At 38.0% G+C, this 24588-nt stretch overlaps 1 protein-coding gene across 3 annotated transcripts in view; it reads left to right on the top strand.

Moving 5' to 3' along the window:
• The window catches only part of LOC114647005 (polycomb group RING finger protein 5-B), a 123580-nt gene that overhangs the window by 59078 nt on the left and 39914 nt on the right, over positions 1-24588 (top strand). For all 3 annotated transcript variants that reach the window (XM_051923098.1, XM_028795459.2, XM_028795460.2), the window contains exons 4-5: positions 13607-13662; positions 19497-19556. In XM_051923098.1, coding sequence (XP_051779058.1) covers positions 13607-13662; positions 19497-19556 — 116 coding nt within the window. The remainder of the gene's footprint in view (positions 1-13606; positions 13663-19496; positions 19557-24588) is intronic.

The following is a 24588-nucleotide window of genomic DNA, read 5'->3' on the forward strand; positions in this document are numbered from 1 at the left end:
ACAAAAAACATACATGGGCTTACTGATTAGACCTTTTAAGCACATTTATTTTCTTAATTACAATGTAAAAAAGGAGTTTAATATAGATAGATAGATGACAGGTAGGGAGGTAGACAGACATTTAAGGGTAATCCTTCAGCCTGCATCTATAAAATACAAGTCTTTCTTTTAATTATCTTACATTTTGTATACATAATTTTAATACTGTGTACACAGTATAAATACTTTTGCATATTTTATGTGTCATTTCCTTTAATGCTATGCCATGCTAACCTAGAATATATGCTTGAACCACAAAGCAGTTAGTTGTCTAAAATAACAGGCAAATGTGGTTTGGAAGCTATAGAGGAAACCAATAGCTTGCATTTTCAATCTCTAGCACTAACTTACAGTATCTATTTTAAGTACCAATGTAGTAAAGTATGTATTGTTGGTAACGTTTTATACATACAGTATAAGCAGAAATATATGACATTTTATTTATACAACTCTATACAATTTTTTACAAGCATATGGTAAGAGATGACATTTATAGATACATCTGAATAAAACTGCAACACAAAAATACATTGTGCACATTGAGCTTCCTATTTAGGAAGTGAATAATAAGAAAATAAACAGCACAGATAATAATGAGTTACATTTTTGCCAAGAACACACAAAAACTTTAGAATTTATACACTCATTTATTTTTAACAGCCTTGTATTTAGTTTAAGAAAAGTGTGCTACAGTGTGCTAAAACATCTGCTCAATATCATGTTAGATAGTCTTCAAATATTTTAAATGCTGATATTTTAAAAAAGGCAGCAGGACAGTGGAGGCTAAGTTAAAGAAAGAATTCAGTCTTCAACAGGAAGAGTTCTGCTCACAGTGTTCAGAAGCACTATCTGCTTGTCCAGCATCAAGGATCCTTCTTTTGCTGAGGCTGATAAGAAATTGCTTTAGAGCATTGTAATCCACTTAGCACAGTGTAAATCTGTGAGCTGAGATGGTCTGTGATGTGAGTCCATAAAACACCTGGCATACTCAGCAGTCTTCTCATTGTGGAGAGGTAGAATATGGAAGTTGGGGCACTGCACAGGACATGACCAAACAAGCTCCTTTGGCAAAATCCAATAAAATGACTTAATGTATACAGCTATTCAATATAAACAATAAAGAAAGAATCCTGGCTAAGGACTGCGTTTATAATTAAGAATTTTTACTCCCTACGCGTAGAAGCTATTTTTGAATCGACTGGTGTGTGTACCAATAGCCCTGAACCATTGCCCACAAGTATGAAAAGTGGCTATGCTGGATGGCTGAGATTTTTCATTATGCTGTTTGCCTTAAAGGCTGTGAGTGTTGTATATGTCCTAAACAGAAGACAGCTTAGTGACATTAATGCTTTGAGTTGCCTTCACCACACTTTGCATTGCTGTATTTTCTTGTGCTGAGCAGGTGCTATACTAGGATATGAGGCAGCCAATGAAATAAAGATTGACTGTATGCCTTGTGGGCCGGCTTAGGCAAAAAAAATTTTTCCCTTCTCTCCATGATGTTTTGTGAGGCCAGCATGACATGACAAAAAACCTGTAGCAGCCATGTTTAGAGTTTTCATGCATGCGTTCTTTAAGATCATTGCTGAGCTGTTAGTACTTCAGTCTTCCACCTTGCATGCTTTAAAAAAAACAAACAGGATTTTCATTTGAGGGGTACATTAGCTGACCAATGAGATTATTATGAGTACTGCCACTAGATATATAGCACTGATCCCTGTGCAGGTAGTAGTGCTACATGGCTATATTGCATGAAATTAGCTGTGTGCTTTAGTTCTGATCAAAAATAAGTCTTAAAGAAGACCTTCCCTCCCCCTTCCTGAGAAAGAAACATATGCAACCGTGTAAATTTGTCAGTGTTTACATGGTATTTCTATCTTTTTATGGAAAAAATAGTGCAAAGCATCTTCACAGAAGAAAAGAGTCTCCATCTGCCACTAATGCCACGAATTAAAACAATGGAACGAGCCAGTCTTATGGTGCTGCTTCTTACATGGATAATGTGTATCACAAGATTGGAACGTATATATATTTATGTTTGTTTTTGCTAGTTTGTGGCCATTTGTTGTAATTTGTTTGTTTTTGTCTAAGGCACAGTAGTGCAGTGGTTAGCAGATAACATTTTTGGCAATAATTATCAGTCTAGCATAGTTGGCAGATCTTTCCATATCCCTCAGGGACACCATTGCACCATTATAAGCCACTCAAAACTAGTTAAGTTCCTCTTTCCCCTTTGATTTCAATGCACTTGACAGATTTCAGTGAAGTTCTTGATCATCTCTGAGATTTCGTCAAACTCATAATGAGGCTAATTCTGCTGGGTTCACTTAAAGTATAACTAATTATAAATTTCTGAAGGAGTTAGTATTTGATCTACTTTTAATTTATGAAACCTGAAGCTGTAACATATCTAAAATTTTGGGAAAGCTATTTACTTGGGCTTTAATTTTGTTGAGTTCAGATGAGTAAATTGATTGATAATACTTTAGATAGATAGATAGATAGATAGATAGATAGATAGATAGATAGATAGATAGATAGATAGATAGATAGATAGATAGATAGATAGATAGATACTTTATTAATCCCAGGGGGAAATTCACATACTCAAGCAGCAAAAAATATTAAATTAAAGAGTAATAAAAAATGCAGGTAAAAAACAGACAATAACTTGAATAATGTTCAACGTTTACCCCCTCTGGTGGAATTGAAGAGTCGCATAGTTTGGGGGAGGAATGATCTTCCCAGTCTGTCAGTGGAGCAGGACAGTGACAGCAGTCTGTCGCTGAAACTGCTCCTCTGTCTGGAGATGACACTGTTTAATGGATGTAGTGGATTCTCCATAATTGATAGGAGCCTGCTGAGTGCCCGTTGCTCTGCTACGGATGTCAAACCGTCCAGCTCTATGCCAACAATAGAGCCTGCCTTCCTCACCAGTTTGTCCAGGCGTGAGGCATCCTTCTTCTTAATGCTGCCTCCCCAGCACACCACTGCGTAGAAGAGGGCACTCGCCACAACCATCTGATAGAACATCTGCAGCATCTTACTGCAGATGTTGAAGGATGCCAGTCTTCTAAGGAAGTACAGGCGGCTCTGTCCTTTCTTGCACAGAGAATCAGTATTGGCAGTCCAGTCCAATTTATCGTCCAGCTGCACTCCCAGGTATTTATAGGTCTGCACCCTCTGCACACAGTCACCTCTGATGATCACGGGGTCCATGAGGGGCCTGGGTCTCCTAAAATCCACCACCAGTTCCTTGGTTTTGCTGGTGTTCAGTTGTAGGTGGTTTAAGTCGCACCATTTAACAAAGTCCTTGATGAGGTTTCTATACTCCTCCTCCTGCCCACTCCTGATGCAGCCCACGATAGCAGTGTCGTCAGCAAACTTTTGCACGTGGCAGGACTCCGAGTTATATTGGAAGTCCGATGTATATAGGCTGAACAGGACATTTATGCTGTTTAATACATTTTGTTGATTTTTTTTTAAAACATGCGGAAAAGTTATAATACCCAAGGCTTCCTTTTTATGGACTAAATAGATCTTGTATATCTTCTCTCTATACTGGGAATGTGAATTATGTGAATTATATAATTTAAATATTTGTTATTCAAAAAAAGATTGAAGTAAGTTCACAAAAGTACATTTCTTCTGTAGACATCCGGACTTTATAGTCGTGCATATTCTTTATCAAATTTACAGATAATATCTATCAATTCCATTGTCCTTCTAGTTTAAAATTTGTGTGTTATACTTGGATTATAATATTTATTGATTTCTTGAATATACACTTACAGATATGCACTTACTATTAGGGATGTTCTGATCAGGTTTTTTAATGCCGATACCAATCACTAATTTCACATTGTTGGAGCTTCCAATTCTGATTTTTTTTCTAAATCCTTTTAAAAAAAAAATGGCAGTAAAATAAGCCACGACTAACTGCTGTTTGCTGTAAAAAAAAATCAAAAAAGTCCGTAATCCCTCATGTAAAGGTGTAGTGCAACCAATTTATTATAAAGCTTAAAAAGCAGGGTCTGAAAAGATTGTTTTTTGTGATCGGCCAATTTACTGATCACTGATCAAGTCTTTTGTAGTGAAAATCAGCCAATTTAGATTGGCAGCTGATTGATGAGAGTAACCCTAATTGTTATAGCAGGCATCTCAGAACTAGAACTGTTTTCAATAAATATGTTAGTTTTTGACAATATATACAGTATTAAGAAAGCAATCATCTCCTTATAAGTAAATTAGCATTTGTTAGTTGACCGTTACTTTAGCTGGACATGTTTTTATGTGATACATGATCAGTGGGCAGAGATTACATATGCACAGTTTGAATTAATATTTAAACGGCAAAGTGGCATTCTTACATCCATGTCTCTTACAAGCACTAGTGATAATAGTATGATAAGATAGAGAGTAAAAAAAATTAGAAAAGACAATGAATGCAATATCAAAAATAAATACCAATGTTGGACAATTTAAAGAAGTCAACGTCAGTAACCAAAGGTGACAAGTTATTATCCATAAGGAGGTATTCTAGTCTTAGGTAGCTGTGATTCAATAAAGAGAAAGTCATGCTTTTTAAATTTTGAGTTCAAAATGTTCCAAGAATCTGATACTTTACTTTAAGAAGTACTAAATCATTGAGGAGCATTTTGATAATAGTGTTATTTTTGAGGTATTGTATAAAATGCACTTAAAAGCTGCATATTTCTTATTACACATATTGGCAACTGAACAGAGAAATTTGATACATCTGTCCAAGTTAAACTATAGGGCATCACAGAACAGCACAACCATTAAACAAAACATAGTAATAAGGAAAATAATGAGACGGTCCCTGTTCAAAACTTATGCATACACTTAGTTCTTACTACTGTTTATTTACCCCATAGCATCAATGATGGCATGTAGTCTTTTGTGATAGTTGTGGATTAAGCCCTTGATTTTCTTAGGTTGAAGAGCTGCCTGTTCTTCTTAGTAAAAAGCCTCCAGGTTCTATAAATTCTTGGGTTGCCTTGCATGAATTGTACCTTTGAGATCTGTCCAAAGTGACTCAATGAAATTAATGTCAGGAGACTGTGATGGCTACTCCAGCACTTTCACTTTTTTCTGCTGTAGCCACCAAAGGTCAACTTGGCCTTATGTTTTGGATCAGTGTCACGTTGGAAGATCCAAGTGCATCCCGTGCACAGCTTCCAGACTGACGAATGCAATATACTCCGTTATTTTTCAGTAACATGCTGCATTCATCTTGCCATCGATTTTTACTAAGTTACCTGTGTGCTGCTATAGCTCACACCCACCCCCACCACCCCCCGAACATGAGAGATCTACAATACCTCCATGCTTCACAGTAGGGGTGGTGTACTTTTCGTCATGAGCCTAGTTTCATCCTCTCCAAACATGACATTTATGGTTATGACCATAAAGTTCAATTTTGGTCTTATCACTCCAAAGGACTTTGTTCCAGAAGTTTTGAGGCTTGTCCAAATGCTGTTTGGCATATCATAAGTGGGCTGTTTTGTGGCATTGCCACAGTAAAGGCATTTTTCTTGCAACTTGACCATGCAGCCTATGTTTGTTCAAGTACCTACTTATTGTGCACCTTGAAACAGCAAAACCACTTGTTTGAAAGAAGCCTGTATCTCAGCTGAAGTGGCTTGTGTGTTTTTCTTGGCAGCTCAACAAATGATCCTTGCAGTTTTGGCTGAAATCGCAGTTGATCTACCTGACTGTGGCCTGGTAACAACAGAACCCCTATGTTTCCACTTTATTATCTCAGTTTGAACACTACTGACAGTTATTTCAGATCTACAGACATCCTTTCATATCCTTTTACTGATTTATACAAATCAACAAACTTTTCTTGCAGGTCCTTTGACAGTTCTTTTGCTTTTCCCATGGCTTGGTATCCATCAAAGTCAGTTCAGGTCTGTAAGAATTTAAATTGACTATTATACACAAACAATGATTACAATCTGAGAGGTTACAGGTGTGGACACTCTCCCTTAATTACCCTTAATTTGAACCTGTGCATGTCAACTTGAGTGTATAGTATCATCCCCAACATTCAGGGGGATGTAAACGTTTTATCAGGCCCATCTAGGTGATTTCAGTTATCATTATGATTTTAAAAAGGCACATACAAGAGTATACAAAATAGTTTTTCTTTTCACTGTGTTTTAAAAATGATGTCTTCAGGGTGGTGGCCATCATTAGCGATACACTCTTCGAGACGATTTCTGAACACTCGCATGACTCATTCTGCCTTCACATTGGGGAATACCGCTGATTTCATGGTGAATAGTGTCCTTGATGGTTTCAAGGTTTTGAGGTCGGTATGTGTACCTTTGACTTGAGATAGCTCCACAAGAAAAAATTGCACAGAGCGATATCAGGTGAACATGAAGGCTACCCGACATTGGCGCGCAGAGTGTTCAAGCTTCTCCGGAAAAATCTCCCGCAAAACTTGCATGGATCTCCATACTGTATGACTTATTGCTCGATCCTGTTGAAACCAAGAACGTGTCAACAGTGAAAGTACAGTGAACACCAGACTAAGGCATGTTTCTGACAGTAAACTACAAGGGATCGCCTATCAAAGGACCCAGGCCCCAAACGCAACTGCACAGCAACAAGTCCCAGGTGCCAACAAATATATTTATTATACAAAATACCTTAAAAAGGCTTCAACACAGGCACACCTCCCAGGCAAGCTTTCTCCTCTTTTGCCTGACTCCAAGTTGCCTGAACCCAGGAGTGCTTCCAGTGCTAGGACATAGTGCAATGGATCCACTTCCGTGAAGCCCCATGAAATAGTGATAACTAGCCAACGCCCGCCGTAGCATACTGTGGTGTAAGAATAGGAACGGAAAACAGTGAGAAAAGAATTCAGAAATCAAGAAGAAATAAATACTTCTTGAAAGACGCAGTGTGCATGTAGAAATTACGGCCAAGCAGGATTACATGTGAAAGTGATAAATAAATCAGGCTTTCACGAATTTACGCACTATGGCCATGGCATCCTGATAGTTTTGTTGCATGTATCTTGGACTTCCTGGAAATGTGGACGGTAATGTGATCATTTTGCCTACACACACGTTGTTATTTTCAGCATTTGCTTGCAGTGCGTCTGATAGTTCAACGCGCAGATCTTGTTGATGTAATCTAAGATAGTTGAGACGCGTGCCCTCTGTTTTAACATACGCATCTACAACGTACTGTTGGAATAGTTTGCTGCTGGATTGCAAAGTACTAAATGTATTCCTCATTGCAAATCTGTACGTGTAAAATTGGCATTGAGTAAGCCTTATTCGCTTGGCGGTTCTTTTATCAGGAACATGTTATAAATCTTTGTGCCAGCCAATGTCTCCGTAAGGGAATAAAGGTGGGTAAACCATAGGATCACAATTCATATTGAGTGTGGAAATCTGTTTACAGGAGTTGCCTATGGGATAGATGCAAATGTCCCTTTCGGCAGGCGTTTCGCCATCTTCTCCGACGAAAATCGCTGCAACATCAGTGTGACATGTCGGGACATTGTATTGTCGTAAATCCTGCTTAAGGGTTTCCTTGAAAACTATTTGTACAGATGCTGTTGGATTAGACTGAGCGATTTCATGCATTTGTTTGTATGATTTAGCGAAGGGGTTGATGGTTCTGAGCATGGAATCTAGCTGGAGAAGTACATTTTCACTGCATGCAGAATTTGCTTTATTTTGTAAGCGTACTTTAGTAGCTTGCGCTGTGTCAAAAACATACAACTGTCCATATCCTGGAGAGGTAGAAGTGTTAGCGTATAGTGGAGAGATTTGGTGATAAATTTGCCCGTGTATTTTAAAACAGTATGGTCCGTGGCCAGGAGGTTGAGTTATCTGTGCACCCAGGAAGCAAACACTAGAGAAGAGTTGTATTCTTGAATGTGTTCACGATAATTTTTAGCTTCTGATGTTTGCTGTGTATGAAGCTGTTGTAAAGACACAGGTGGCTCCCGCAAGGGTGGTAAAGCTACTTTACCGTTGTGGCAGCACCTCGAGTACTTGTTGGATGTATTATGCTCAGCAGGCCAGTATAGTGCATGACATGGAAGACGACGAATAGGAATCAACTTCCACTGGCAGTATCCACGGAATCCAACAGGGCTGCTCTACTGGTCTACAGTCCCCAGCATATTCTGTGGGTGTCTGTGTGGGAATCCTGACCCAGGGGTTCTTCCATCTGGTGTATCAGGGAATCTGATAGTCCTGGCAACTTTTCTCCTCTGTTCTCCAGTAACACTGGCCTCCCATCCGGGTATTGTTCTTAGGTCCAGTGCTGCCAGGTCTTTGTGTTTGCTTTTGCAGGTGGCTGCAGGTTTTTTGTTTTCACTGTAATTGATTATTATCCCAACAGTTTGCAGTATTTCTCAGTTATGTGGCTTATTGGTTATTTCATTCTGATATTTTAAGGTGTTGTTATATTGAAAAGTTTTCTTTTCCAAGGCTATAATCCAAATAATTTGTGGACTGGAGAAGATTATTAGTGGTCAAGTCTGTCTATCTATCTATCTATCTATCTATCTATCTATCTATCTATCTATCTATCTATCTATCTATCTATCTATCTATCTATCTATCTATCTATCTATCTATCTATCTATCTATCTATCTATCTATCTATCTATCTATCTATCTATCTATCTATCTATCTATCTATCTATCTATCTATCTATCTATCTATCAATCAATCATATACAGGACCTGTAACAATGTACTTCAGTTCAGCAATAGTCAATGCCCCATTTTCTTTGAGAAAACCTCTGTTCCAAATGCTTATATATTTGTTGTTCTATTTTAGTACTTTTCTGCATTTCATATGTTTGAAGGAGTGTGGTACAACCATGTGAATCTTATTTTTCAAATTTGCTTCTACATATGTGCTGTGCTGATTCTACTTGCCTAATGTCAACATTAAAAAGCATTATGCTGTTTAGATATAAATACCGCTTTCATTTCTTTTGTCTCCTACTGCAAAACTTTATTTGTAAAACTGTAAAATTTTCTGTTTTTTTGCACCGAAGGCTCTGCTCTCATAAATGATGGTTTGGAATTATTACCTATGGACTACAACTTAATGTATATTAAGGGTAATTCTGATTAGTTGCTTTCTACACCTTCTCATAATAATTTGAGATTGAATTTTGTTTGCCATTTACAGAATACTGTTTCTAGTTATACATTTGTGTATGTGAACATATTTCATGAATATAAGTTTTGATAAATAAAATTTCTATGTATATTCTACTTCCATCCATCCATCCATCCATCCAACCCGCTATATCCTAACTACAGGGTCACGGGGGTCTGCTGGAGCCAATCACAGCCAACACTGGGCGCAAGTCAGGAAACAAACCCCGGGCAGGGTGCCAGCCCACCGCAGGGTGCGCACACACACACACACACACCTACACACCAAGCACACACTAGGGACAGTTTAGGATCGCCAGTGCACCTAACCTGCATGTCTTTGGACTGTGGGAGGAAACCAGAGTACCCGGAGGAAACCCACGCAGACACGGGGAGAACATGCAAACTCCACGCAGGGAGGACCCGGGAAGCGAAGTATATTCTACTTATGCTTTCCAAATCACAACATGTATAGTTGAGGATATTTATTAATTTAGACATGACAAGGTATGGTATGGTTATTTTTTCCTAAAGTAACTGCTTTTACTTGAGTAATTTTTTCAGATTGTACTTTTTTTACTTTTACTTGAGTAGATTTCTTGTCAGTTACATCTACTTGAGTAATTGTTGTAATCTAATTACGGTAACATTATTTCTACTTGAATAGAGTTTTTTGGTGCTCTTTCCACCTCTGGTTAAATGCTGATAAAACTTATTATATTGAATATTGCATAAGTGAAATAAATACACAAAACACTGAACTTTAACTAGAAAAATATTCTCTTGTTTCGTGTACTTTTGATATTTTATATTTTATTGTTACCTGCAGATGATTTTATAAGCAGTAACTAAAACAACAGTACTATCATTTATACTTATGTTAACATCTATTACAGCTGTTGAGTTTTGTTTCAATCCTTAAACTGTTCAAAATTAATCTACTAGAAGGCTAAAATGGTTGTCTACTGAACCATTTACAAAAGCTTAATAAAACTGACAATACTCATTCTAATGTTGACAGCAAAGAGCTTGGCTGGGTAGGTACTTTTTTAGACATACCTCTGGAAATTCCCCTTCTTATAAGAAGCCTGGTTTGACTGCTTTAACATTTAACACAAGTCTGGCATTATTTACTATTGCTGATGTGCAAAACCTGTATGTATTTCTCTGACTGTTCTTAACATGTTATTTAAGCAGAATAAATCAATTTCAACATAAACAAAGCTATGAAACCTTTTCTATTTTGCAAGTGCGTGTTTTTAAGTGCCTGATTATAAAGAAGACCATGAAAAATGTTCTTTATCAGATCTTATGTTTTTAAAAAGCCCAAGTGTCTATTTATGTTGTCGAACTCTACAAATGTTTCATGTATGTAGATTAAGTAGAAAAAATACTTTTTGTTTTTGTTGTTTTAGTATTTTCCTTTTTAATTCAGCACTGCTTTTGAACATGTTTAGATATTATTTGTTTAAATGAGGTTAAACTCGATCATTACAGTAGTATGGTTTGTTAGTATTGTTTTTGATGTGACATGCGAAATGTTAAACTTTTAATTGTTAAGATAACAGATTATTTTGTTATTATGTATAGAAATGGTTAACAATTGACTGTTCCTTTGTTATTAATTAAAGCTAAAAAGATCAAGGATTGATACTGATAGGATACAAAAATTTTATTGCATTAACATGTATTTTTTCAAACTGACTCTGTGTAATGTCTGATAACTAACTTGTACATATTAGCAAGATACATTAAAACTATTGGTATGTCATTGTTCATAAAATGCCAGTACATAATTTGCTTATGTAATCATTTGGCTAACTCTGAAATGTTAGAATCCTTTCTAACATTAAATACGTGTATGTAGCAAATGGTTTCTGTCTGAACCCATCATGAGTTATTCTTTTCATGAACTTGATCCTGTTAAGGCATATTCCCCATATAACTCCACTAAGTTAAAAATTCTGGCCAATCAGTTGAGACATAATTGCTGTTTACAGATGGGGCAGTGATTTTATTGTTGATATAGGAATGAGTTTTAGTGCTGTTCCCCCTCAGCCACAGAAGACTGTATTGAATCTTAATATTGTCACTGTATGTATGGACTTAGGATGTTCTCCCCGTTTACACTCTTACACACTGGATTTTACTCCTGGCCCTGTGACAACTTTAGCTGCAGATTTTGTCCCAGTAAGCAACTCATTTTAACTGAATTTGTACCTTAATTAAGCAAGGTTTTATTTCAGTTTCTGTGTTTTGGTGTCAATACACAAATTAAAGTCTATTTTTGCAAAATTGTTGTTGATGTCTGTGTATGTTACCCAGAGATAAGTTAGTGTATTTATCGTTGTGGTTGTGACACTGAAGTAGTTGTAGCCCTTTCAGCATTCACTGTTGTTTGTCTTTGTGTCTACTGTACTTGTTAACTATCATTATTACAGTAGAAGTGGGGAAACTCCAAAAAAAGGTAAATATATTGTAAGCTAACAGAGAATTAAGCATTTAAAGCTATGGCCAAAATCCAAATATTTCTACATTTCTTATGAAGATACATTTCATACTGTTGCGTGTTTCTGAAAGCAAAATAAGAAAAAAACAGCCAGTTTTACAATCAAATTAAGATGAGTAAGAGAAAAACTGATGCACTAAGTGTGAAACTGGTTGGAACAAAATTCTGTAGCCACATTAGGTCCCTGGAATTGAACTTGAAAATGACTGAGATAAAGAGCACCTGCTTGTCATTCATGAAGTGACTACATGCTTAGAGAGATGTACAAGTACAATATATTGTGTAGGTAGAAAGTGGGAGTGACAAAGGAAATGAGTTGTTTAGGGAGGTTCTAGTGAAGTTAAACATACATGAGGAAGTGAAAACTGAATAGGTGAACTAGGTTTGTATCGTTTTTGAAAATTGGCATTTTATTATTATTGTTGTTGTTTTGGAATTTTCCTTACAGATCTGTGACTTTACATATCTCATAGACTTGTATAATCATAATACATTTGATACATAATTTGATAATACATGCGCTACCCTTCCCTTTAGATAGATTTAGGGTGCTTATGAAGATTTTCAGATTTTAAACAGTAACACACACAGCACTATGGGACCTTTATGTTCATAAGTGAATATAATTTTAAATGTACATTAATATAAACATCTGCAATTTTTGTATTGTTTCTAAAAATAAAGAGAAAAATTAGTCTTTGTCCCACAGAAACAACACTTCAGAAAGATGACTGGATTGATTATTCTTAGGACTTTTAAATGCTTTTAACCATTTACAGAAATGTGACGCCCTCTGTGATAATACCTGGAAACATAGGCTGATTATAAAGTTTTACGGGAGACATGGTGGCAGAGCAGTTAATGCTACTTGCCTCATGGCTACAATGGGCTGGACTTCAATCCTGGCATAATGACTGTCGATGTGCAGTTTGTATATTCTCACCATAAAGGTGTGTGTGGTTTTCTGGTGGATTTCCAGCTTCCTTCCCACATGGCAAAGATGTGTGTGTACTGTGTGGCATCAATATAGTGGTCATGAGTTTATCCAGGTATATGAGTAAGTGTGTTCTGTGAGACCCATGCTCCATCCAACATCAGACCACAGGTGTTTTGCATGTTTCAGTAAACCTCATTGTTTTGTATATCTGCACTGCACATTTAATGCATAACCTTTTAGAGCTAACAAAGTCATACTGAAAATATTGTTACCCTTCCACTTTAAACAACAAAAAACTCATAGTTTTCTCTGAACTGAAGTTGAAATCAACAAAAATATTTGGCATCCACCTTTTTTATTTCACAATTACTATAACAGTAACTTTGCTTTAACTTAGTTAAATATTAGTTCTTGAAATTTGTAGTCTTATCTGGTGGCCCTTAGCTATTCATAGATTTTAAAGACATAAACTTGGAAAAGTTACCTTCAGGGTTTTTACTGCTTGTAACTTTGTTAGTGAAGGACATGTCTATGTTTCCATAATTTATAGTGACAGGTTTATCTGGTATTTTTATTTAAATAGTTTGTTGTCATAGAACAATTTTTCAGAGTTAAAGGAAATTATTTTTGTCTGTGCTTCTAACAGTTTTCTACAACAGAGTGTTTCCTTACTGTACCATTATGTTTACAAAGCAGATTCTTAATACACTCTTAATTCTCATTCTTAGAAGCTGTTCTTTTATTCCATAGAATGATGCAATGTGTTGTATTGGCCTGTTATTTTTAAAGTGTTGTAAAAACTTGTATTTTCGTCTGAAATTTCCCACATGGGTAATTCAGCAAAGAAGTTTCTAGTTTCGAAATGAGACAGTATGAACAGACTTTTTATAGATCACTTAGATTACAGTAATAGTTTTTTTAACATGTTTCTCTTGCATTTTCTGTTTAAAGGCTTGACAACACATTAGAAGAGATTATATTTAAACTGGTGCCTGGACTCAGAGAAAGTAAGTCATCTTGGGATGTTCGTGCAACTAACATGTGTTAAAAACAAGTACAACCTTTGAAATGTGTTAAGAAATGTATTTTATATTACCATACAGTAGATAAAATACAGCAATATATGCAGAAGAAGCAAAGACATAAGTGTCTTTTGGTGCTTGCTTTTAGCATGTACAATGTCCCACCAAAATATGTACCGACAATGATAATCAGTGGTTTGCATTTTTGTAATATATTGGTATATTTGTTTGCAAACTTTGTTTGTTACATGTTTACTATGTGAATTTCCCATTGGGATTAATAAAGTATCTATCTATCTATCTATCTATCTATCTATCTATCTATCTATCTATCTATCTATCTATCTATCTATCTATCTATCTATCTATCTATCTATCTATCTATCTATCTATCTATCTATCTATCTATCTATCTATCTATCTATATGTAGTCATTCATCTCCTTTCATAATCAGCAAAATACGTAAGTGACAGTGGTTGTAAACTTGGCTTGATTGAGATGTTAGTAAGACCACTATTTGTACATACTTGTGGATCTGTTTGTAAAAGGAAAAAAAAGGTACATTATAATGTAGACAATAAAAGCAAATTTCTACAGTTGTGAGATCTAGGACTTCATTAAATCCATTTTGATTTCTGAGAGCACTTTTTGTGTTATATGCCTTCCTACAATACAGTAATCCCTCGCTATATCGCGCTTCGACTTTCGCGGCTTCACTCTATTCGTGGATTTTATATGTAAGCATATTTAAATATATATCGCAGATTTTTTGCTGGTTCACGGATTTCTGCGGACAGTGGGTCTTTTAATTTCTGGTACATGCTTCCTCAGTTGGTTTGCCCAGTTGATTTCATACAAGGGACGCTATTGGCAGATGGCTGAGAAGCTACCCAACCAGAGCGCGTATTACGTATTAAATAAAACTCCTCAAATATATTGTGAGCACGGGGGCTCTTCGCACCCCTAGAGGATACGGCCGCTCCTCAAAATACGCTGAAAGATTACCTTCACATTGCTCTCTTCTTTGCTAGGCTTACATATGGCTGCTTTATCAAGCGATATGCTTCCTGCACGGTGCTTCGCATACTTAAAAGATCAAACAGCACGTATTGATTTTTGATTTTTACTTTTCTCTTTCTCTCTCTTGCTCTGACATTCTCTGCTCCTGACGGAGGGGGTGTGAGCAGTGGGGCTGTTCGCACACCTAGACGATATGGTCGCTCGTCTAAAAATGCTGAAAGATTACCTTCACGTTGCTCCCTTCTGTGCAGCTGCTTCGTGAAGCGACATGCTGCACGGTGCTTCGCATACTTAAAAGATCAAACAGCACGTATTGATTTTTGATTGTTTGTTTTTATCTGTCTCTCTCTCTCTCTCTGACATTCTCTGCTCCTGACGGAGGGGGTGTGAGCTGCTGCCTTCCTTGCAACTGCTTTGTGCGGTGGTGCTTCGCATACTTAAAAGCCAAACAGCCCTATTGATTTGTTTGCTTTTCTCTCTCTCGCTGACATTCTCTGCTCCTGACGTGCACTCCTTTGAAGAGGAAGATATGTTTGCATTCTTTTAATTGTGAGACGGAACTGTCATCTCTGTCTTGTCATGGAGCACAGTTTAAACTTTTGAAAAAGAGACAAATGTTTGTTTGCAGTGTTTGAATAAAGTTGCTGTCTCTCTACAACCTCCTGTGTTTCTGTGCAAATCTGTGACCCAAGCATGACAATATAAAAATAACCATATAAACATATGGTTTCTACTTCGCGGATTTTCACCTTTCTCGGGGGGTTCTGGAACACAACCCCCGCGATCGAGGAGGGATTATTGTACTTTTATAAATATTAGTGTGTTTTATATCAAAATAAAACAAAACATAGTTTGATTAAATCACTTGCACTGGTTTAAGGATGAGCCATTTGTGATTTTGTGCCTTCAACTCCAGCTACCAGAATACATTTAAATTGAGTTGGATTGGATCTGTGTGAATGCAGATATGTGTGAATCAGTGTATCTCATCAAATAAAATCTAAAAATAATACACTGATTTTCAGCTATACTGTCAACATTGTTTAAAACATTCTGTAGGGAAAGTGAATGAAAGCATACCTTCAAGTAATAGTGACTTCGTGAGAGAACTGTAACCATAACAGCAGCCAGCAAAGGTTCACTAACCTATAGTGGTAGTAAACTTTCTTGTTATTATTATTTTTTTTGGTATTTAGTACACTGTATTAATCCCCAAAGGGAAATTGTCTTTTCGCATGACTTACAATATTTGATGTAATTTCCATTGTGTAAGGGTGAATGTCTGTGCTGTATCACAAATCTGAATATTTACAATTCATGTTACATAGTGACCATCTGTACTTCTTGGTCATGATATTGAATTCAGTAGATTTTAACATATTTTGGAATTAAAGCATAAACACTTACCAACACTAAGGCAAGAAAGGACCGGGTCTGAAAGCTCTATCATTAGTAGTCTTTTATTCATTTAATTAGTTTTTAGATGTCTAGGCATACAGTACTGTTGGAAATGAATGTAATGACAGACTGAACTTTTCCAGTGCTGTATTACATGTGAAGATTAGAATGAGGAATTACTAAAAATATAAATGAAGCAATAACCCATTCGTGAGCAAAATACATAGAATGCAAACTTTTGAAATTAAATTTATATTTATACAGAAACTATGAGAATAGATTAATGACAGGAATACAAGCTTCTTCTGTTTAGGAACAGAAAAATGTTGAGAATTTTAATTATTTCTTAACACCCGTTCTTCATCTTTCAACTGCTCCTGTTAGGGGTTGCCACAGCGGATCATCTTGTTCCATATCTTCCTGTCCTCTGCATCTTGCTCTGTTACACCCATCACCTGCATGTCCTCTCTCACTATATCCATAAACCTTCTCTTAGGCCTTTCGCTTTTCCTCTTGCCTGGTAGCTCTAACTTTAACATCCTGTTCCCAATACAGTGGAACCTTGGATTGCGAGCGTAATTCGTTCCGGAAACGTGCTTGTAATCTATAGCTTTCATATATCAAAGCGAATTTCCCTATAAGAAATAATATAAACTCAGATGATTCGTTCCACAGCCCAAAGCTATTCATATAAAAATGATTAATGCAAAATATAAAGTAAAAATACATAAAACAAGTTAACCTGCACTTTACCTTTAAAAAGAATCATGGCTGGTGTGAGTGAGTTTCTAAACTCTTTTGGGATTCCACACAACGGGACGACACGTGGAAGAGTGTCCCGAAGCAACCACAGGCTCCCAGCTCTGTAGCAGTTTGCCGTAAAAGCGAATCCAAAAAGATTGCGGACATGCTATAAGCGCCTGCCGTTGATGGGTGATACAAGGAAAATTATAAATGCAGGGCGCAGTATTACTTTGCCACTAACCTGGCCCGACCTTGCCTGACTGCTGTGTCTGTGTATAGGAGAGTGGCAGACAATAAATAACCGTGCTGTTCCTGTTTCAAGCTGAATAAAGCTGGTGTTGCTAAAATACTGAGACTCAGCTTCGTGTTTTGGAGTGCATGACAGAGACTTACACGTTACAACACACACACGCGGTCACAATGCTATAGTAAACAGTATACGCTCGTACGGATGTTGACTATATAAGTGAAGCACGCTGACTGAGCCTGAGAATGGGAGACAATTACCCACAATCCCGCAGCGAGAGAGAGAAGAACCATCAGCACATTTGTGATCACGTGATGCTCGGCAGACAAAGTGTAAGTGCGTAAGTGTATACGTACTACTCATATTGCAAGATCTCGCTCGATTATCAAGTCAAAATTTATGAAAAATTTTAGCTCGTCTTGCAAGACACTTGCAAACCAAGTTACTCGCAATCCAAGGTTCCACTGTATATCCAGCATCTCTCCTCTGCACATGTCCAAACCAACGCAATCTTGCCTCTCACACTTTGTCTCTCAACCATCCAATCTGAGCATTTCTAATCCTGTCCATCCTCTTCACACCCAATACAAATCTTAGCATCTTTAACTCTGCCACCTCCAGCTCTGTCTCCTGCTTTCTGGTCAGTGCCACTGTCTCCAATCCATATAACATAGCTGGTCTCACAACTGTCCTGTAGACCTTCCCTTTCACTTTTGCTGATAACCGCCTGTCACAAATTACTCCTGACACTCTTCTCCACCAATTCCACCCTGCCTGCACTCATTTTTATCATTTTACACTCTTAATAGAATTCAGAAAGTAATCTTTCCCATTTATTTCCTTGGTTTTCTTTATGTTTCTGTATGAGGAATGGTGCATCCTAAAAGATCAGGACTAGTGGCCTACATTGAAGTCTCACTGTAAATAAGAAAATTATGTATGAAAGTGTAAATGTAGTGGTGGCTTTGAATGAATTTCCTAGGTAGAAAATCAAAGTAAATTACTAACATCTATCAATTGAAATTAAGTTAATGCATTCTTTGGATAAAGTTATATGTGAAAAGATATAATTTTATAAATGGCTGTACACCCTTTATAGCAACAATGCCATATTACTGTATATGTGTTATATATATTAGCTGACCTAAATTTTGAGAACTCTTTTGCAGTTTATGCTGAATGCTTATACACTGTTAAAACTCTATACACAATCCCCAAGAACATTCACATAACATAATAAATGTAAGACACACTTTATTCAAAACCATATGAACTGTTCTAAAAATGATATTTTTCATCAAAACTCAACATAAACCATCGAATGAATAGCTCAGCCTACGCACCAACTACAACCTGATGGAATTAATGCAAAACGTTGCAATCCCATTTGCATTTTCAGTGTGCAGTGCATAGTAGTCTGTTGTAGATGGTTAGAATCGTATTCAAATATTTCATCAAATGTACATGAATGTAGTCATCATAATACACAAAAATGAGTATAACATCAAATTTGTTTTTTTTCTGAAAACAGTACATTTTGAACCTTACTTGGACATGAACATTTGGCTTATAAGCAAAACAAATACAGAAGAAGATACAGGAAACAGTTTTTACAGGGAAAGGAAGAAAATGAAGGATAAAGGAAATTTTTCTGATTGCATACACACAGTTTCTGAAACAAAAGCACATTTTTGCAAAACACTACACAAAAATCCTGAAAACTCTAGCACAAAGTGAAAGCCCACAAAACTCTTAAGAAAGCACACACTTCATTCAAAACCATATAATCCATTATAAAAAGAATACTATTACATCAACACTCCACATACAAACTACCAAATGAGTACACCATCCTAATAATGAACTACACACTGATGGGATAAATCCAAAACACTGCGTTCCATGTTGCAGTGCATGGCAGTCTTCTGTAAATAGTTCAAAAAGTATTGAGGCATTTCTTCATAATATATGTATGCAGTCAATAAAACATACAAGGGAAAAATCAAGTTTATGTTTCCAAAAACAAATACATTTAACCCTGTGTTTGGGCAGGAACATACTGTATTGTATGCTTCAAGGCCAAAAATACAAAAGGTGATACAGAATTGTGTTTTGTGAAAAGCATATATTGAAATTGCAACCTGATTTGCTGAAGCTGAAAATATTCACAGAATGCAAGTAAACGGTTTCAGTGATGGTGCTTCAAGTGCAAGATTTTGTTTTTCACAATCAGAAAAATATCTATTTCATGTAAATCAAATAGAGGAATTGTTAACATTTTGTTTGAATAATATATCACAATGTTTATGTTAAATAGTGCCTTAAGCAAAGCATTCAATAATTATGTAATAACCATGCTGTTTTCATTAGAAATTCTAACATGCTGATGTTTTGACTTTTTCTGGGTAGAGGAGCAAGAACAAGAAACAGAATTCTGGAGGAAGAACAAATCAAAAGAAAATAATGAAGGTAATGAATCAACATGTCTTTATTTTATAATTATAGGTTTCAAAGAACTTACTATTACACGGTGCTTTACAAAGCAGAGGACAGTAAAAGTTCAAAAGAACTGTTTATGGGATAAACCTCATCTTAGAAGTGTGTTAAAAGATACTTATGAACTATGTAAGTTAAACAATGTGAGATGACAATATTCTGTAGAACAAGGGTGTCAAACTCAATTTTGTTGAGACCTAAAAATAACTAATTATATACCCAACGTGGGCTGAAATGTAACAGCAAACAACATTTTCTTAACAAGTTAGGCATAAAAGTAACTCTCTGCTCATCACAATTGTATATTCTACTTTGTGTCTATTTTGAAACAGTCTTCCCTCTTTAACACTTTACTTTTCTTGGAAACTGCAGCAGGTTAGGAAAGCTACCAGCAGCCATGAGACCAAAATCAGTTTTGAGTAAAAAAATTACATCAACAAATGAGACAATATATGCAACAATTTATAGTTAAACCATAAGATTATCACATCTTGGGCACCATACACAACACTAAAACACTAAATTTCTTTATGACAATGTGGCATGCACCATTTTTCCACATTTTCTTGTTGGGTCATTATGGTAAACTCAAAACAGACACTGGAGATGCATTTCCATGTCAGGTGTAAATGTAATACATCTAAAATATATTTGATTACAATGCATATGTTAAAAGCAGGTTAAAGAATCCAGTTTTCCTGTCCTAGGATAGGCATCTGCATTCAGATCATTTGTGGTGGGTTGATTAATAAAGATATTCTCCTGGCCACGTTCGCTCCAGTATCCTACATGTAATTATAAATATTAATATACTCTACAGAATTCAGCATACATTTATTAAAACATTAGGACAAATCATGTCAAACTATTTTTAACCACCTTTAAGATCTTACTGCCAGTAGCATTTAAGTGAAAGAATTTAGTATTTTTAGGGAAAACCTAAAAACCTTCAATGCCTATATAAAAGCGGTTATAACCATTGTCACAAAATGACTCCAGACAGTCAGAAAGGTTTGAGGCAGCCACCCGTATATTATGATTCTGGCTACAAAAGGTTGAAAATTGATTGAGTTATTTACCAGACTGAGTCTGGAAATGAAGGTGCCGGGACCTGGCGGGATTTCCCCGGGAATAGTCTGCAAGGAACTGAGAGAGACAGTCAGCTCACTCCACCACCCCCTGGTCTGATGTAGTATTAAACTTACTCAAGCCCTTTAGCTGTCTCCTAATGGCACGTGTGTGACACCATGTTCATATTTATACTTCTTCAGATACAATAACACACCTGTTGTCAACTGAAATGACTTTGATTAGGCCTAACTAAAATATTCTGTTTCTGTAGGATTTCACTGAAGGTTCCTAGGTTGCATAATATAATGTAGATGTAATCATAGATAGATAGATAGATACTTTATTAATCCCAAGGGGAAATTCACTTACTCCAGCAGCAGCATACTGATAAAGAACAATATTAAATTAAAGAGTGATAACAATGCAGGTATAACAGACAGACAATATCTTTGTATAATGTTAACGTTTACCCCCCCGGGTGGAATTGAAGAGTTGCATAGTGTGGGGGAGGAACGATCTCCTCAGTCTGTCTGTGGAGCAGAACAGTGACAGAAGTCTATCGCTGAAGCTGCTCCTCTGTCTGGAGATGATACTGTTTAGTGGATGCAGTGGATTCTCCATGATTGACAGGAGCCTGCTCAGCCCCCGTTGCTCCGCCACAGATGTCAAACTGTTCAGCTTCATGCCTACAATAGAGCCTGCCTTCCTCACCAGTTTGTCCAGACATGAGGCGTCCTTCTTTTTTATGCTGCCTCCCCAGCACACCACCGCATAGAAGAGGGTGCTCTCCACAACCGTCTGATAGAACATCTGCAGCATCTTATTGCAGATATGGAAGGACGCTAGCCTTCTAAGGAAGTATAGTCAGCTCTGCCCTTTCTTGCACAGAGCATCAATATTGGCAGTCCAGCTGCACTCCCAGGTATTTATAGGTCTGAACCCTCTGCACACAGTCACCTCTGATGATCATGGGGTCTTTGAGGGGCCTGGTCCTCCTAAAATCCATCACCAGCTCCTTGGTTTTGCTGGTGTTCAGTTGTAGGTGGTTTGAGTCGCACCATTTAACAAAGTCCTTGATTAGGTTCTCATACTCCTCCTCCTGCCCACTCCTGGTCCCCAGCACATTATTTTAATGATTACATTATTTGAAAGGTATAGATGACATGAGGTACAGTGCATCCGGAAAGTATTCACAGCGCATCACTTTTTCCACATTTTGTTATGTTACAGCCTTATTCCAAAATGGATTAAATTCATTTTTTTCCTCAGAATTCTACACGCAACACCCCATAATGACAATATGAAAAAAGTTTACTTGAGATTTTTGCAAATTTATTAAAAATAAAAAAATTGAGAAAGCACATGTACATAAATATTCACAGCCTTTGCCATGAAGCTCAAAATTGAGCTCAGGTGCATCTTGTTTCCCCTGATCATCCTTGAGATGTTTCTGCAGCTTAATTGGAGTCCACCTGTGGTAAATTCAGTTGATTGGACATGATTTGGAAAGGCACACACCTGTCTATATAACGTCCCACAGTTGACAGTTCATGACAGAGCACAAACCAAGCATGAAGTCAAAGGAATTGTCTGTAGACCTCCGAGACAGGATTGTCTCGAGGCACATATCTGGGGAAGGTTACAGAAAAATTTCTGCTGCTTTGAAGGTCCCAATGAGCACAGTGGCCTCCATCATCCGTAAGTGGAAGAAGTTCGAAACCACCAGGACTGTTCCTAGAGCTGGCCGGCCATCTAAACTGAGCGATCGGGGGAGAAGGGCCTTAGTCAGGGAGGTGACCAAGAACCCGATGGTCACTCTGTCAGAGCTCCAGAGGTCCTCTGTGGAGAGAGGTGAACCTTCCAGAAGGACAACCATCTCTGCAGCAATTCACCAATCAGGCCTGTATGGTAGAGTGGCAAGACGGAAGCCACTCCTTAGTAAAAGGCAAATGGCAGCCCGCCTGGAGTTTGCCAAAAGGCACCTGGAGGGCTCTCAGACCATGAGAAAGAAAATTCTCTGGTCTGATGAGATAAAGATTGAACTGTTTGGTGTGAATGCCAGGTGTCACGTTTGGAGGAATCCAGGCACTACTCATCACCAGGCCAATACCATCCCTACAGTGAAGCATGGTGGTGGCAGCATCATGCTGTGGGGATGTTTTTCAGTGACAGGAACTGGGAGACTAGTCAGGATAAAGGGAAAGATGACTGCAGCAATGTACAGAGACATCCTGGATGAAAACCTGCTCCAGAGTGCTCTTGACCTCAGACTGGGACAACGGTTCATCTTTCAGCAGGACAACGACCCTAAGCACACAGCCAAGATATCAAAGGAGTGGCTTCAGGACAACTCTGTGAATGTCCTTGAGTGGCCCAGCCAGAGCCCAGACTTGAATCCGATTGAACATCTCTGGAGAGATCTTAAAATGGCCGTGCACCGACGCTTCCCATCCAACCTGATGGAGCTTGAGAGGTGCTGCAAAGAGGAATGGGCGAAACTGGCCAAGGATAGGTGTGCCAGGCTTGTGGGATCATATTCAAAATGACTTGAGGCTGTAATTGCTGCCAAAGGTGCATCGACAAAGTATTGAGCAAAGGCTGTGAATACATATGTACATGTGATTTCTCAGTTTTTTTATTTTTAATAAATTGGCAAAAACCTCAAGTAAACTTTTTTCATGTTGTCATTATGGGGTGTTGTGTGTAGAATTCTGAGGAAAAAAAATGAATTTAATCCATTTTGGAATAAGGCTGTAACATAACAAAATGTGGAAAAAGTGATGCGCTGTGAATACTTTCCAGATGCACTGTATACAAAAGAATTTCAGTGGCATCGGCACCAACAATCAGGCCTCTTTCATACGCCTCAGCCATTTACGCTTCTACCATGCATCGATCATCACCCCCATATCCACTGTTGTAGGGGTGGCGACTACTTGGCACTTGGTATTATTTACTACCGGGGCCTCTTCACTCTGCACCCCTCTTCCCGGTGCAGTACATGCGTCACCTACCTGTACAGCCGCGACCTGTTGGCTGGAAAGTCCCGCACCGTGTCACATCAGCCATTCATGCACTGCTTTCGGAGGCACATTGGCGATCAGCTCCAGCCTGTCGATCACCTTCTTCAGTGGTCAGATAATCTGCAATAGATCACATATAGGCTGGAGCACTCTCTCCAACTCTCGTGTGACCCATAGATTATTAGTTTTATTGACTGGCGGCCCATTTGGATTTTGTTCATCCCCGTCTGCCAGCCGGGAGCTACTGCGCCTGCGTGTTTCCTGTGCTGGTTCAGTCAACAGTGTTAAGGATTTGGGGTGGAGGTTTGCCAATCCCACCTCCGCCCATTTTGCAGTGGGATCCTTGCAAACACCCTCCACTCTTTTATCTGCATCAGAGAGTGCAGCGAAGCACTCCACTGCTCCATTCCCCATCTGCTTTGCCCCATTGGGCATGTAAGACTCCAGGTGATCTTTCTCTATGCTCTTAGGTTCAGAGTACAGTGGGCACCAGTCTTCATTGGCTGACTCCTTGCCACTTGCCCCCCCCGTCGCTCCACGGATCAGCATGCTTCAGCCACAGACATGGATCCGAGCATTCATTTAGACACAAAACTGTCCCTGGGCCCAACACCTACCTTTCGGATCCCATCATCCGGAACCTGCTTTTTCTGGGTGGCCTCCTTTTCTAGCATGCCGCTCCGGGCAGTACGTGCGACTGCATGCACTTGGCTGCTTGCTGTCTTTGGATCTTGCCTGGCCATCTTCAGGTGTAGCAGTCCGTACGTGAGCCTCTCAGTTTGGTGCTTAACATGTGTTGACATGCTTTCATGTGCAGGCGTTAATGCTGCTGTGTCGGGTTGGCCACAAGAATTTTTTTTTAAAATGGGACTCCTGCCAGCAGATAGCGAGGAAGTGTCCCATCTGGGATA

The sequence above is a fragment of the Erpetoichthys calabaricus genome, chromosome 2 (assembly GCF_900747795.2).
Source record: "Erpetoichthys calabaricus chromosome 2, fErpCal1.3, whole genome shotgun sequence".
NCBI classification, from domain to species: domain Eukaryota; kingdom Metazoa; phylum Chordata; class Cladistia; order Polypteriformes; family Polypteridae; genus Erpetoichthys; species Erpetoichthys calabaricus.